At 40.6% G+C, this 17,366-nt stretch overlaps 1 protein-coding gene across 4 annotated transcripts in view; it reads left to right on the top strand.

The window, feature by feature from the left end:
* Positions 1-17,366, top strand: part of PIEZO2 (piezo type mechanosensitive ion channel component 2) — a 451,560-nt gene that overhangs the window by 335,537 nt on the left and 98,657 nt on the right. For all 4 annotated transcript variants that reach the window (XM_032309673.1, XM_032309672.1, XM_032309670.1 and 1 more), the window contains 5 exons: positions 1,783-2,013; positions 5,573-5,696; positions 6,857-7,140; positions 8,281-8,429; positions 10,946-11,119. In XM_032309673.1, coding sequence (XP_032165564.1) covers positions 1,783-2,013; positions 5,573-5,696; positions 6,857-7,140; positions 8,281-8,429; positions 10,946-11,119 — 962 coding nt within the window. The remainder of the gene's footprint in view (positions 1-1,782; positions 2,014-5,572; positions 5,697-6,856; positions 7,141-8,280; positions 8,430-10,945; positions 11,120-17,366) is intronic.

Below are 17,366 nucleotides of genomic sequence, written 5' to 3'. Positions count from 1 at the left end.
TTTTGTTACTTAGTAGAAAAAATCTATTGTAAAAACAACGTAACAGAGCAGATCCTTCATTAAAAACATGCCCTTGTCTGGTGCCATTTTCATTGTTTTAACGGAGCCATAATATTAGTGTTTTTAAAAGTGCCTGCCTCCCACAGAAGCAGCCTACTGCAACAGAATTTTAATCACAGACAAAAAGGACAGTCCTGGGGAGCCAAGTCTGTTAGAATGATACATGTATTTATTCAAAACTATAAAGTACAAATTTGCTACACTATCAGGCAATCTGGAAACTGAACGTAATGCAGAAATGGCCGAACCACCACACTGAAAGGCATAGGTGACTTAGACACTATAAAGGAAAGAGGCTTAAAAAAAATTCCTCTTAACTTATTTTCCTTCCTCTATCACCCTCACCTTCCCAAGAGTGGTTTGTGGGGAGGAGGGAGACAATCTACTAGAATTATGATATCTCTGAAGATAAGATTATTATTCTCCTGGGTCACACACAAAAATGGCAGTCTCGTCTGCATTTTATATTGGGATAAATGTATTAAATACACTATTTAATGCAAATGTAAAAGCATTTAATGTTACTTAACTTCCAATAAACAATACTTCCAAGAAATCATATTTTCATGAAAATAATTCAGCCTTGCTAGTAGTTATCAATCACTAATCTAATTTTAATAAAAGCAATTTTGATATCCAGTTTGTGTTTATCATATGTTTCAACGAAAAATTTTAAATAATCCGCCCCTTAAAAAGCTAGCTGACCTTTAGGACAAAGTTTGCAAATTGCTGAGAAGAAATAACTGTTCCATGTTGACTTCTTTTATCTTAATACTTCTCTATTTTCCAGAAACAAAAGAGACTTGTAAAACATTTTGGGCTTTCTAAATAACTCCTGGTGATTCATGATATTCAGGAATACAATTGATTTCAATTAGGCTCAAATATATCTAGAAAATTCTTTTAAATCTCTTTTTACAAAGATTTATTATCAAAGATTATGGTAAGAAAGGATAGATTTCTGGAAGTTGTTAATAGTCTTGAGCCTGATTTAGGTATTGTTCTGGTAGCTGCCCTTTATGATACGTTTCTGATTCTTTGCAAATTTCATGTGAATGGAAGGAGATGTATCATTTGTCCAATGAGTCTGATGGCTCTTTAATCCTACCCCTTGCAGGACAGAAGCCAACGCTGACCTTCAAAAGAACTTGGTTTTATTGTTTGGAGTGTGCAGAAGCCAAAGACATACCTTCCTTGTGTAAATTTTGTAATTTCTATAGTGCACATCTTCTCAGATAATCCCAGAGTGATCTCTGATGCCCGACTTGTGTGCTTACCCTAGTGATGCCCATGATTTCCATTTCAGAGCCCAGCTATGACCACATTGACCTGCCACTCTTAAATGACTTAAATCACTCTCAAGCTAGTTTGGAAAAAGAAAGGATGAAGCACTTACAGTTGCTTTCAATACTGTAAAGTGCAGTGAAGATGAAGACCTTCCTACCCAAAGGGGAAAAAATTTAGAAGGAACACACCGATGCCCTTGGCTCCTTTCCCTGCAGGAAGTTAAAAAAAAAAATGTACTTGGCGAGATCAGTCTTTCTCTTCAGTTTGTCCCTAGGCCCCAGGTTGGGATGTCTCTCCGTGATTTCACCACTCCCTCCTCTCCCTGGATTGAATATTATTCACTTTTTCCTTTAAGACAACTTCTAAGTCAGCAGAGGGTGGGGACTTCACATTGCACTCACCATCGTTGTGTTGTCTCTTTCTTTCTCCCTCAAGGCTTGGAGCATCACCTATCACAGCTGGTTGACCTTTGTGTTGTTGATTTGGTCGTGCACCCTTTGGATGATTCGCAACAGAAGAAAATATGCCATGATCAGCTCTCCTTTCATGGTTGTCTACGGAAATCTGTTGCTGATATTACAGTATATATGGAGTTTTGAACTTCCCGAAATTAAGAAGGTCCCAGGGTTTTTAGAAAAAAAAGAGCCAGGAGAACTTGCCTCCAAGGTAAATGAATAGGAAAACAAGAAAACAAAATGTTGAAACAAATCCACAATAATCATAAGAAGCATATCTGTGCACAGACTTACTCACATGGGTTCCAAATATTTGACGCTTTACAAAAATGAATAGCTTAAAAATTCTAGGAAACAATTTATATTACTTAATGGTCTCTCTAATATTATAACACACTTTCATATTTTATTTACAATAACAAGGCTCTCCACTGAGAGGAAAAATACTGTCTTCTATATTTTAATGTCAATTACACTATAGTAGAATTTACAAGGGGAAATAAAATACAGGGTAAAATGTGTCTAAGCGTTAGAGGACTTTCTTTGATCTCTGTTTTTCAAAATAGGCTGAATGCATTGTTGTTACAGGTAATCGTTGATTATTAGTAACAACATTTTTTATTCAATTATATCTTCAAAAATGCTGTTAGCAGCAAAAATTGAGTATGACACTTCTGGTTTTTCCTTCCGCAGATTATATGGTATGCCTTCATAGGTAGCAACAAGGTTCATGATCTCCCAGTACTCATTACTTTCATGGCTTGTTTTAATACCCTTGACTTCAGATTATGTGCCCCAACCTTTCTGTTTTGCGGACAGTGTGGTTTAAACCACATGTGTCTGTTGTGTTGATGACATTGTGTTAAGCCTGTGAGAGCAGTCCTGTGTCATTACTCCACAATCCTTAAACACCTTTCTCCTCCAGGGAAAGAATCATTCTCTGAAAAGAACATGAATTTATATTGCACGAAGCCCACCTTTTCTGAGAGCAAGCTCCTTTCTTACAGGTTACCATATACCCCATATCCAAGGCAACTAGGCATGAACAGGGAACTAGTAAACCAAGGATTGGTTCTCATAACAGACCTTTTGGTGAAGTTTATTGGGGTAGAGGAGAAACTCCCAGCAGGTAAATAGTGATAACAGAAATTAGCTCATAACCCTCTGTGTTCACAGACCATGGCAACCTCCTTCCTTTCTCTCTCAAACCCCCACCCCATGCTGACAGTCCCACAGAGTTTTTCACTGATAAGTCACATTAGTCTCACACTCTTACCCACTCCTTCTCTCCCTCCCTGACCTTTCCCCTAAACACACACCCAAAACTGAGAAGTTAGTCTTTTCTTTATAGAAGAAATTCAAAACCTCATCTTTTGACTACGCAAATCCATTCCAGCCTGGCTTGGAATATTGGTGAGACATCTGGAAATTATCCCAGCTAGCTGGTTGAACAACCTCCTGTCTAATCTAAGATGAACAGCTCTTGGAGGTCTGGGAACACTGTTGGAGAATTAGATGTATTACTTGTAAAACAAAACAAAAAACAAAACAAAACAGTATTATTCTGAAGAAAGTAGGGTCTCCACTTATATTTTAATGTACCCAGGAGCTAAAAAAAAAAAAAAAAATGCAAGTCTTTATCACAGATAACAACACAACCCAAGATCATAAAATATCATGGTGACATTTGTCAAAGTACTTTATTAAACACACTCTTTGCCGAGTACTGAATGGGTCACTGTGATGGAAAATGAGAGGAAAGAAAGAATATGTCCCGTGTCCCCAGAGGTCTGACCACTCTGGGAAAGTAAGACTCAAATCCTTGGTAACATCCTTCAGTTGCTAGTGAGTCTTCTCCACTCCATCAACTACACCAACCGCATTTTCTAAATCGGGCTTGTCCATCACCTTTTCCAGGAAAGGGGTCTCATCCGCCACTGAGCATTCTCCTAAGCTCCTTAGACATGCACTAGAGAAACAGATTCCTTTCCCAAATTGCAGCCATAGTTCAATTTGTTTTGACTCCCAGAAGTTGAATGCCAGGTTTTCAGTAATGGAGGCACTCTGGATCTTGGCTTCCATTGGCCCTAAACATGTTGTCCCAGACTGACTGGGACTGGTTTATGCTGAAGGCAAAGAAGTAGGTAATTTATGGACCATCAAGTGGGCAGTTATTTCACTAAAACTGACCCATTCATTTCTCTATTTCTTTTCATGTCTTTGGCAAGTATTTATTAAAATCATACTATGAACCACAGTGAGATGCCACTTCACACTCAGCAGGATGCCTAGGATCAAAAAGGTAGACTAGGGGTACCTGAGTGATTCAGTAGGTTAAGCATCTGCCTTCAGTTCAGATCATGATCTCAGGTTCCTGGGATCGAGCCCAGCATAGGCTCCCTGTTCAGTGGTGAGTCTGCTTCTCCTCCTCCCCCTGCTCCCTTCCTCTGACTCACTCTCTCTCAAATGAAAAAATCAAATCTTAAAAAAAAAGAAGAAGAAAGCAGGCCATAATAAGTGTTAATGGAGAAACTGGGGGGCATGGAAAATTCTGCGGCCACTTTGGAAAACAGTCTCTCAGTTCTTCCAAAGGTTAAACGCAGAATTGCCACAAGACCCAGCAATTCTGCTCCTAGGTTTTATACCCAACAGAACTGAAAGCCTATGTCCACACAAAAACCTGGCTATGAATGCTCATAGCAGTATTATTTATAATAACCTCAAAAAAATGTAACCACCTAAATGCCCATTAACTGAGAAATGAAATGCTGTCTGTACAATGGAATACTATCAAATAATAAAAAGAAGTGAGGTGCCACAAGAATAAGCCTTGAAAACATTATGCCAAACAAAAGAAGCCACCGACCAAAGAATGTTTAGTAAGTAATGCCACTTATAGAAAATGCCCGGATTAGGCAGTCTGTACAGAAAGTAAAGTAGTGGTTGGCCAGGACTGAGGTGGGCAGGAATAGGGTGACTGCTCTGGGACTTCTTTTGGGGTGATGAGAATATTCTACAATTGACTGCAGTGTTGGTTGCACAACTGTGACTTTGTGAAAGACCACAGAGACACACACTCTAAATGGGTAAATTGTATATGGCGTGTAAATTGTATTGCAGTAAAGCTAGTACAAAACAAATACTGTGTACTCGGTCCTCTATCTCCTGAAGAAGGTGCTCCCCCAAAACATCAGCTTCCCCTCTGCCCCCAGCCCTCCACAAAACCTTAAAATACAAGTGTGGACACTTAAAACATTTCTTCCTTCAGCGTTGGGAGATGAATAGGATATTAGAGGGTTCTGTTTTCCGGGATGAAGTGTTCTTTTTCCCCATCTGTGGAATTCTTCATCCCAAGGAACATCGCAAAGTCAACGAGTATTACGGAAGAAATATGTCTTCCTGTTGTAATTGTGCTCATGTCACAGTTGGGACAGGAAAGCAAGGACTTTCTCCCCTCCTGGGAGACCAGTTGCCAAAGCTGACTTCCGGCCCAGATGGAAGTAGTTTGGGCTGTCGGGACACCTTCCCTGGGCCCCAGCTTGCTGCCAAATGTCCTCCTGGCCCTCAACACGCTTGTCCGTGTCTTCAGCAAAGGGGATGTCAAAGCCAGTGACTTTCAGGTGAAATCCAGTGTCTGCCCGACTGTCTCTAATGGAGAGGCTTATTTATGGTGTTTCTGCTGAAATGTGGAGAAAATGTTGTATATGTTGAATTGTATTTACATTTCAAATGGGTGGCTTAATTCTTAATTCTTAATTCTCTGCTTTCAGATACTTTTCACCATTACTTTTTGGCTCCTGCTGAGGCAACACCTCACTGAGCAAAAAGCTCTTCAAGAGAAGGAAGCTCTTCTATCTGAGATCAAAATCGGAAGTCAGGAAAATGAAGAAAAAGGTAAATTAGTGGGACTAGAGAGTTTTGTGCTCAGCAAATGACAGAGAGAGGACACCCCACATACATCAGAAAGCCTCTGTGCTTCAGACCAGATAAAAGCTGAGCGTGACCTGGAGTGATGGAAAACCAGGGCCCCAGTGGGGACGATTTCGTGCACATGCGGGAGCTCACAAAGAGCTTTTGGAAATGCATCTGCATTCCATCCTCACAAAATTGATTCCCACTTAAGGGAAGAAGAAAAAGGTTCAGAGAAGTTAAATGCTTTATCCAAGGTCACACTTTCAGAGCCCGGACACAATCAGAATTTGAAATTGATATCGTCCTTTTAATTTGTGTTATTGTCACGTGCGGGGGACTCCTTATTCATAGGGGATGCATTTCAAGACCCCAGTGGATGCTTACCACCGCAGATAGTACTGAACCCTGAAGATACTATGTCATTTCCTGAACATCCAAGACTATGATAAAGTTTAATTTATAAACTAAGCACCATAAGACATGAACAACTACTACTAAGAAGAATTATAATAATACTTGGTAATAATACTTGGTAATAAAAGTTACATGAATGTGGTCTCACTCTCTCTCAAAATATCTTCTTGTGGTGTACTCAGCCCTCTAGTGAGGCTGTGAGATGAGAAAATGCCCATGCGATGAGACAAGGTGAATGACACAGGCAGATGACATTAACATTAGGCTGTTATTGACCTGACCATGTGTCAGAAAGAGGGAGGATCACCTGCTTCCAGACTGTGGTTGACCTCGGGTAACTGCAATGGTAGAAAGCAAAACCATGGAATGGAGGGCAGGGGGAGTCCCTGTTCTTAATTTTCTAGATCCTGTAATACTTAAAGCTTAATTTTCTAGATCCTGTAGTACTCAAAGTTATTGGATACCGGAAATTAAGTTAGGTATTATAAAAAAGATGAGCATAAAATATTCCCGGGTTCATAGCTTTTAAACTGTATGAAATTCAAAAGTTGATTATGATTGGGTATAAACGCTGCCTGGTTTACTGCAACCGTCTAAAATCATTCAAATCACAGAGTAACACAGAAAACGTAGACTTCCATCCCCCCCACCCACTCACGCAACACATCAAGGTGTGGCTCTGGGTGGGGAACCAACTAAGTGTAACTGCATGGTCTTCTATTTTGAAGATGACGAGCAAGATATACAAACAGAAGGAGAGCCTGAAGAGAAGGAGGAAGAGGAAGCCAAGGAAGAGAAGCAAGAGAGAAGGAAGGAAGAAGAAGAGGAGGTGGAAGAAGATGATGACCAGGACATCATGAAGGTCCTGGGCAATCTGGTGGTGGCCATGTTCATCAAGTACTGGATCTACGTCTGCGGAGGAATGTTCTTCTTCGTCAGCTTCGAGGGTAAAATTGTGATGTACAAAATCATCTACATGGTGCTGTTTCTGTTCTGTGTGGCCTTGTATCAGGTAGGTAAACCATCATCTTCTGTCTTTTTTTAATCCTGGTAGCCAGCCCAGGAATACATGGGAGCTTCCTTTGTTGAGATTCTAAATGATTGTCATCCCAGGAATGTAGTATCTAATGTAGTGATCAGTGCAATTCAAAGGCAAATGAAGAAGGCCTGGAAGGGGAAATGACTGTCTTCAGCGTATATGTTATTTTAAAATTTGGGGTTCTTAAAAAGTAAAAAACAAAAAACAAAAAACAAACAAAAGCTTCATGAGTTTTTCAAAACTTCTTGATTAAAAAAAAAGAAAACCTGTGTAACTAAATTCATTTTTAATTTCAATTTTAATTCCACATTTAATGTCAATTTTCAATTTTAATTTCAGTTTCCATTTCATTTTTTAATTTCACTGACTGTTCAACAGCCAGTGAAGAACAGCGGCTGGGTAATTTAAAATATGGGTTGAACCAGTTCACTTGTACTTCAGACTTTAGGATCAGGAACCTGTGTGTGTGTGTGTGTATAATACATCACATTCTTTAGTATTTTATCCATTAGATTTATGGAAGACTCCACTAAAATATAAGAAGATCTCCACCAATTCTGTCTTAACTTACAGAAAAATTGTTGCTCAGTGATAGAAACAAGTGTAACAGGACACTGTTCTTGCAGGCAGCCAATAGAATAAATGAAATAACTACACTAATTCACCTGTAGAGACAAAAGTATCTCAACCGACATTGATGAAGTTTTTAAATACTGGAATCTCAAAATGGAGGCAGTTTTTTCTCCCAGCAATAACTACCACAATGCTGTCATTGAATGCCTCCCATAGACTAGCTTATAATTATGATGATTTCATCCTCTTTCCAGCTTTCAAAGTAGGTACTTACAGAGGAGGAAACAGAAGCTCAGAAGGGTCGAGCGACTTAACCCAAGACCTCTTTAGCAACTCTCGTAGTCCTGAGGTTCCAATCCGGACCCAGCTGCCTCTATGAGGAACAGAGCCTCAAAAGCCAAAAATGAAATATATTTGATTTTCGAGTACTTGTCAACATCATCACTTGTCATACTTGAATAAATCAGGTGCTTTTGTAAGTTTTTTTTTTTTTTAAATCAGTTCTTTTTTCTTGTGTGTTTTTTGATGTCTGATTCACAGGTGCACTATGAATGGTGGAGGCGAATCCTAAAGTATTTTTGGATGTCTGTGGTGATTTACACAATGCTGGTGCTTATCTTTATATACACATATCAGTTTGAGAACTTCCCAGGCCTGTGGCAAAATATGACCGGATTGAAAAAAGAAAAGTAAGCAGTTTGGTGTAAAATGGGCTGTGAAAGGGACAGATGGCGTGAAGATTTCCATGCATCTTGTTCAAACATAGTTGGGGGAGGTTCTAGTAAACTGTGATGTCATCACTGTCTGTAAGTTCCTTGAGAACAGGTCCTTCTGTAATCTCCCTGCCAAGCCCTAGGCTTGACACGTAGAGTATGTACTTAACGACTATTAACCAAAAGGTGCATTTTCAGCCCCATTTTAATGAAATAACTTTTTAAAAAATATATATTTTATTTATTTATTTATTTATTTGACAGAAAGAAAGAGAGATCACAAGTAGGCAGAGAGGCAGGCAGAGAGAGAGAGGAAGGGCTCCCTGCTGAGCAGAGAGCCCGATGCGGGGCTTGATCCCAGGACCCTGAGATCATGACCTGAGCTGAAGGCAGAGGCTCAACCCACTGTTTCCTGTGAAATACCTGCTTCATCATTCATCACCCATGCCTTCTACTTCCCAAGTTGAAGTTCCGCTCAGCAGTTCAGTTGATTCCTAGGCTTATGATAAAAAGCAGCAGCCTCTCCTCGCTTATGGAGCTCGTGCAAAGATTCTAAGGAGTACTTGAGGCCATAGCAGAAGTGCTAGTGGACTAATGAGGAAATCATTATTCACGTGCGCATAATAGATCTGTGCATGTGCTGTGTTCTTTTATGATTTGCTGCTGTAAACTTCTGGAAGGAGTTACCAGAATGGGGCACAGAGCTGAATGAGTATACTGAGGTGGGAAAGAGAAAAGCTTAAAAGGAAAGGCTCGCCATGTAGCTAGGCTGACCCATCTTTAACATTTATTTAACAAATATTTATCAAATGCCTCCCATGTGCCAGACACTGGCTCGGCCTGGGGACCCATCAGGAAGCACGACAGACAGAGCCTAAGCACTGCAGAGTTTATGTTCTAGTGGAGGAGACCAAAAATCAAACAAACAAACAAACAAACAAAAACAAAAAAAAACCCTACTTAATATGCAAATTAATTAATTAATTAATTAATTGTGGCAAGTCTGTGCAGGAGACAAAAACAGGGCGAGGTAGTGAACAGTGAGGGTACAAACTGTAAACGGAGTGGTCAGGGCAGGCTTCCCTGAGGAGGTGCCATTTAATCTCCCCCTGAAGGGCTTAAGAAAAGTGTGAGTTGGGTGTGAGATACGGAAAAGCATCCCAGCCGCAAACAGGAAGATCCTGAGACAAGACTGAGTTTGGCACAAGGGAGGAAGCCTGGAACGTTTCAGCTGCCGGGAGCAAGGGGGACAGTGGACACAGCCGAGGTGGAGAATGCAGCCAGACACCGGGGATGGGCAGGGCTTGTTGGCATTTTGATCTTGGTGACATTTTTAAGTCTTTAAAGAACTCCTGACAGGCTGAAAAAAATGTGCTATCTGAGGGTGAGGGTAGAAACCACAGGGCAGGTTAGCCAGCAGCAGCACGAGTCCTATGAGAAATGATGGTGCTTTTATCTAGAGCAGGTGATGCAGAGACAGATAACAGAAGGGGGCAGCTTCAAGAGATGTCTAGGAGGCTGAAGGAAATGTGGATGAATGTGCTATGAAGGCAAAGAAAGGCAGACTTTCTGATTTCAGAATGTGGCACAGGGTAGACAGTTATAGAGGGAGGACTCCAGTTGTGGGAGGGCAGGGGGGCAGGGGTGCAGGACAGCGTGACTGAGCAAAACTGGGAAATCAAGAACACTGTTTGGAAGACACTCAATATGAAATAACTATAGGAAAAAACAAAAAACAAAAGAACTTCTGTTAGATATTTGGGCATGAGAGTCCACAGGAGAAACTTGAGCTGTAAATGCATATTTGAGTCACTGGTGCTAAGATGGTGTATAGAAAAGATAGTGTCCAAGTGGGACTTGTGAGATAACGAGGGGGGGAAATAAGCTGGAGAAGATACTCAGCACTGAAGTCTGAGGCTATGTCACATCTGGAGGTTCAATCAAAAAAAAAAAAAATGGAGGAAACAGTGACAGAAGAGAAAAACCAGGCCAGTGTGGCGGCACCAAGACCAGAATTGTTTCAAGAAGGACTAGAGGCAGAATTAAACAAAGACAGAGAAGCAGTCACTGAATTTTGCAATATTGAGGTTGTTTCTGACCTCTGGGAGAGCAGGTCAATTGGATTGATGGAGACAAAAATCAAAGTCAACGCACGGAAGTGGGGGTTGCAAGAAATGGTATAACAGGGCAGTGAAAGAGGGTGATGTGTTTCACAGCAAAACCAATGTGCCTAAGAAAAGCACTCTTGGGGGCCTGGGTAGCTCAGTTGGTTAAGCGACTGCTTTAGGCTCTGGTCATGATCCCAGAGTCTCAAGATCGAGTCCCGCATCAGACTCCCAGCTCCATGGAGAGTCCGCTTCTCCCTCTGACCTTCTCCCTTCTCGTGCTCTCTCTCTAGAGTAAATAAGTAAAATCTTAAAAAAAAAAAAAAAAAAAAAAAGGAAAGAAAAACACTTGCTTTCTGCTTTGTTTCGTTTTGTTTTGTTTTATAGGCTGGAGGATCTTGGCTTAAAACAGTTTACCGTGGCAGAGCTGTTCACTCGCATCTTCATCCCCACCTCCTTTCTTTTGGTGTGCATTTTACACCTTCACTACTTCCATGATCGGTTCCTGGAGCTCACAGACCTGAAGTCCATTCCCAGCAAGGAAGACAGCGCCATCTACAGGTGAGCGCTTGCAAGAAGCACGAGCCTCTTGCTCTGGGCAAGACAGCTTTGACTCACTTCAGGGGGGAGGAGCCCCCTGCAGGAAACCAATAACTAACCTTAGAGTTTCACCCTTGAGCTCTCCGTGGGTGAGTGAAAATAAAAAATGAGAGAAAAATGTGGCGTATTTGATGGCAGTTTCTGAAACATTACGTAGTGACTCAGGACTGGTTAATACCAAGTGATCTTGATCCTCACGTGAGTAGATTTAAAATAGCTGCGTGGATGCAAATACTTTAAGAGTTGGTGATGGATATTTTGTGTCTGGGCTGTGATGTGTTTTTAGAACATTTAGGAAATCTGGCTGATTCAGAGGATGAGTTTTCTGAGAGCATACCAAAAACGATGGGCAGAATTTTCCTTTCGGCTTTGGAAATGAACTTTGCCTAAAAGGATAGAATCTGCAGTCTACCAGAAATCAGCATGACGTGCAAGGAAATAAAGTGAAGACAGTGTTTGCTTTTATCAGATCTCTGTTGTCTTCTCATCTGTAAATATATAAATCGCTTACAAGCAACAGATGAGGTATCTCTCTCCCCGCCTGCGTGTGTTGCAACCACAATGGTTTTATCACAAATCAACCAGTCGGGTCTCTCACAGGGAAATTGCAAGCATTCTTCTGATGAACGTTCATGCTGATTTCTCTCTTTGCTTCAGTTTTAGCTGATGATTCAGTTCCTGGAAAAACCCTTGTTGAGCAACCGAGGGAACAAAGGGCTGTACGCAGGGAGTGTAGATGCCAGCCGACAATCCCCTTAGTCCCCTTGACTTAGCTCTGAACTTTTCAAGGGAAACAATGAGTACAGCAAAAGACGATGAAGTCTTATTTCATCTCGCACAGTTTATGAACCACTGGACGTTCGGTTTTCTGCTATACTAGGGACTAGAGTCATAGATGACTCCAAAACTCCTCTTTGGTGGTGAAAACCATTTTATAATCTCTATCTGTGTATGGATAGCCAGCAGATTCCTTTTCCATATTCGTATTGTGTTTTTTGGACGTAAGCTGAGTAAGCTTCAGATGCCTTTCAGTCTGTGAATGGCTCCCAACCAGTAGAATCCAGAGTCAATAAGCAACTGTTATTTCTTGTTCTGTCTTGGCTGCATCAATAAGCAAACTCAGCGATTACCTGTCTCCTGCCAATGCCCCGCCCTGGTGAGGGCCCTGATGGGGTCAGTGATAATCAAACATTAGGAAAAATAAGGTAGTTATTGGAAGTCTGGGAGCCCCCTAGGAGAGATGGTTTCTAGGCAAACTTGTTAGCAGGAGTTAGCAGGAGAAGTCACCCTAAGATTAAAAGCTTACAAACGCAGCCGTGGCACAGGGAAGTGGCATTTATCAGTAATCGTGGAAGTATTTTTTATGACGTTTTTGACATTGCTTGCGAACACTAGGGATAAAATTTGATATTTAACTCTGAGAGGTAACATGCTTTATTTCATTATAAACCCTCACTATTTGTTCAAAAAGTCTTATTCGATAATCAAGAAAAGCCTGTTGGTCAGCAAAGGATATTTGCATGTTTGTAAAAGAAATATCATGATTGGCGATAGCTAATGATGCCTTTAATTTTTTTTTTCTTCTAAAAGCCTTTCTTGCCTTGGATCTCTATTTTCTTCTTATTCAGAATTCCTCCAGGATGTAGGCGCTTTTTTCTTGCCCTTGTTTTTATTATCATGTCTTTGAATCTAATGTCACACAATCAGATAGAGATACGGGTTACAGATTTTCAGGAAAATTGAGATTCTCAGGACCACAGTTTTGCAGAAGACCATGCAGCTCAACAAGGATTGTACAAGCCCAAAGGAATCACAATTTTTGAGACCTAGGATATGTGAAAACGGAATTTGTTCCTCAGAGCTCCCTGGAAGCATGTAGAACATTATTTAATTATGTAGGTTCTGGAAAGGACTACAGTCTCACGTGGAGATAATTTCTCCCTGTTTCCATGGGCTGCTCCACGCACAGCCCTCACCCTCCATACCATGACAAGAAAAGAAAGATCTAAATTATTTGTAGCCATTTGAGGTCATTGCTTGCCTTCCTCGTGGCCATGGCTTAACCCCAAGCATGCCTTAAGCAGTTAATTTTCCAAGAAAATGTAGAGTGATGAGAGGCTATAAAAGACCAGCTACCTAAAGAGGTTAGGAACATGGATTTTCATTTTCAGTCTTCGAAAAAACAGTTTTCTAGGCCTAAAAGGGTTCAAATCTCAGGTCAAATTCAAGTTCCATGTTTTGGAATTTCCTGCAACAGTGTAATATAAAAGTCCCCAATTTTTAACTTGGAACGTAGGATACACAACCCATCTTTTTGACTAACTTGTTCCCATTCTAGTGTTTTCCTTACTAACAGTATTTTTTGTCCCTGGAGCCGTAATAAATGACCACATTGAGATCAAAATGATGAAGAGAAAGAATATTTACAGAGTTGGGATTGACTGGCATGCTTTGCCTTCTCTGCTCCCACCTCCTTAGTAAATGTTTTCCAAAACTTGGCCCACAAATTGGGAATAATTAATTCATTGTATTCCTTAACATTGATTCCAGTACCGTGGTTTCTGTAAATATCCAGCTGCTGTTTTCCCGTTTTGTCCACCATTTGTGTGTGCTGTGTTTTTGTGCACACATAGGTTGCGTAGGCAAATGTCACTTGCGTCTGAGGAAGACTTTACTGTGTTTAACCTTAGAGAAGTGATGAAGTTGACACTATGGAAAATGTTTGGATGTACATGATAATAGAAAAAAACTATTATTATTTCTAAGCAGGTGTTCTCAGGAATATTATTTTACTTATCTTGATAAGATATATACTATTAGAACATAACTACAGTCTATGGTAACATATATATATGATAATGTATGAAATATTCATCATGTCATTAAGTAGCCATCCCTGCAATTGATCCGTGTTTTGTTTTAGAACATATTCCAGTGCACAGAGAAACAAAATGACTTTTTTTTTTAACTTCAGTCTTAGAAAACTTAAAGAATACTATGTGGCCTATGGTTACTTAGGAAGATTTCTTTCTTTTTTTTAATTTGGGGGAAGGAGCAAGAATTCATCTTTTAGATTGTCTCCTATTTGATAACTGTGCTCTGAAAATTTAAACATTACCAATCTTTAGTCAAGTGTGTTGAGGGGAGGGACAAGACGAATGGAGCGACTTGTTACCTTCAAGCATTTTTTTCCTGAATATATTTAACTTCTCCTTTCTCCTGAGTCTTGCTGCCCTGACTCCTCTTCGTGCACGGGAGCATCGATGAGCACCTGACGCCTTAAAGCTTGCGAGACAGTCTGCGTCTTTCCTCTCTAACGGTCTCCTCTTTCTCTCTCCCACCTGTCGCCCCATCCCCACGCCACCTTGGGCTTTCATCTCTCACCTCGTAGCCATGCCAAAGTCAATGGGCGCGTTTATCTAATAATAAATAGGTGGGTATGTCAATGTTTTCTCTCTTGTTTGTTTTTTTTTTTTCTAATGGTCTTGTAATGTGTTAAACACTTTGCTGTTTTGTAAATGAAAAATGATGTCATCAGATAGGGGACAGTGGTCTTCAGGTATGCTCATGGATGTAGTCTGCCAACCAGACCATTTGGTATCTATCCCGAATGGTGCTGCAAGTGGACTTGGAGGTTGCCAAGGGTCTTCAGCTGGTGCTCAGCCTTTGGGCTTGGTTCAAACAGATGCCCCATTAATTTCATTCTTTGGTCAATTAGTCCAACGCTGGCCTGAGAGCTCATCGTCGCTCTCTTGGACACGTGACTGACAGCTCAGCTCAAGAACCGCCTCCGCCACAAACCTGCCCACAAATGCCAACTTTCCCTGCTACGAGGAATCTGCCCTTCCTCTGAATTTCCACAGCACTTCATCACTGCTGCCTTCTGACACTGTCTGCCTGCCTGTCTTATCTCCCTTGCCAGAGGCGTCAGCTCCTCGGCCGGAGTCCCTGTATTAATAATTCACCCCGTGTCCATGTATCACTTAACCTCAGGGCCTCACCCATCTGTTGACCCTCGGTAGATGTTTCCTGAATAAAGTGATAATAGTCACAATAATGTATGGTTAAAAGAAAATTAAGACATCGATTTCTTCAAATATACCTTGACTTAAAAGATCAGCGTATTGAAGAAAGATCTTTTAGGTCACCAGATTTCATAAAAGATGCAAAGATGGACCCTGGGTCAAGGCCCTGCCTTAGAGCCTTATCCCTCAGCTGGGGAGATAAAACATGCAAATGACCACAAATAAAGAGTAAGATTTGATAGTGTTGTCTGCAGAGTTATTCTCAACTTCCCTAAGAGTACAGAGAAAAGGTCTTTGGAGATCTAATTTCCTAAAGCTACCCTGACCTTATTAAATAGGTGAATTAAAAGAGCCACTCCTATAACTTTATCTTACTTGTAGTAAAGCCAGTGATGTAGGTCATAAAAACACGTATTTTACAAGAAAGCCAATGAACAAATTAAATATTTGAAAGATCTGTTGGTTTTCTATTCCATTCGCTTTTCTCCTATGTAAAATTCCAAGGCTGACAGCCACATAGCAAACCTTGGGAGCCAAAACTTCTAGAAAGAAGGGTGAAACATTAATGCATCACTGTGCAGATCGCTGAAGAAAGAGGGATGAAGACTGGCTGGTTCCTTGGGGAGCCATTTTTGTTGACATCCTGAGAGAGAGGAGTCAACCTCGGGTTTTTAGCTGATAGACACTAGCTGGGGATCTTGAGCAACTATTGAAACGTCATCTCTTCAAACATAAGGAGCTTCTCTCTCAATCTCTCTCCACCTTCTCCCCTCCTTCCCCCCCTCACTCCCCTCTACTCTTATACCTCCCCATCCATCCTTCTCCCTCTCTTCCCTTGTCCATCCATCTCTGTCTCTCTCTATCTCTGTCTCTCTCTATCTCTTCCCATAAAGGATTTACCATCTGCTATATGAGGAGATGGCTGGGACCTACCTTAGAAGGCAGAAGTTGGTTTGATGTGCTCCAACAGCAGGGGCTGATGCAAGTTATGGTTCCGGATGTCTAGGACTTCTCTCTTGAGAAAAAGCCTATCTTTATTAACCCAAGTCACAAGCCCAGGGAATGTGCTCAGGAATTCTTAGAATGATCAAAAGCCACCTAAAATAATTAAAAACTCAAAACATTCCACTGTTAGGACTATCTTCTTTGCAGTGGAATCTTTCCTTTTCATATTAAGACAGGCCATAGTTACTCCCCAGGGAGGATGTTACCGGATAAACTTCCCTCACTGCTCTTCTGAAAGGCTGTTTGTAAGGCATGTCCAATTTTGAACAGGACCTCGTCTTGATGAAAATAGTAAGTCAATCCTTTTATTAAGGAAGGTTTCTCCCATAATTTCTTCTTTGTATGTTCAGTGTTATTTCAAAGGAGAATAATGTGTTTGTAAATGTGAGGTCTGGATGAAAGAGAAGACATGCCTACTCTCAGCTTCTGGGTTGATTAAAATTTAGACATGACTTAACAAGGTATGAGGTGGGGATGGTGAGGACAGTGGATGACTGGTTAAAATTTTGTTGATACAAATCCTTGTGGGGAAGTTCCAACTGAATTCTTAAACAGAATGAATTAGAATGTTTTTAAAGAAGTAACCATCATTTCTGTCTTAAATGCAGAAACTAGAGCCATCATACCCAAACCTGTCGAGTAGATTTTTTTCAGAGGGAATTACTACCACACACATTTAAGATATGATATTAAACTTACTAATCAAGTGCTCATCTGTGAATACCATCTTCTAAAAGTGTGTATGCATTCTAGAAAATAATCTTAAGCAGTATAAAGATTATTTAAATACCAATTATAAACACCAGAAATTTGCAAGACACCTCTTTTCTCTAATAGTCTAATGAATAGGGTGGATGCACTTTACATTGCCAAATATTCCAAATTAGAGTAGTCATAAAAATGAATAGAATTTAGACTAAGGAGATGTTGTAATGGTAGACTTCCCATTTTCTTTCACAGAAACTACCTTAATATGTGGTTTCATATATTGACTCAAAGTCAGTTCTTAATACAGAATTAAGCCTCTTCAACTATCCATGTAACATAATTTGTTTCTTCTGTTTCAAATAAAAATGCCCATCCAGTGCCTAGAAGCCATTGGCCAAACATTCAGTGAGTCACATTGTATACCAAGTCCAGTGCTACATTTTTCAAGGGAGCCCAGGAGTGTTAAGACT

The sequence above is a fragment of the Mustela erminea genome, chromosome 13, assembly GCF_009829155.1.
Source record: "Mustela erminea isolate mMusErm1 chromosome 13, mMusErm1.Pri, whole genome shotgun sequence".
NCBI classification, from domain to species: Eukaryota; Metazoa; Chordata; class Mammalia; order Carnivora; family Mustelidae; genus Mustela; species Mustela erminea.
The sequence above is the reverse complement of the archived record's forward strand: the minus strand, read 5'-3'. Positions and strand labels throughout refer to the sequence as shown.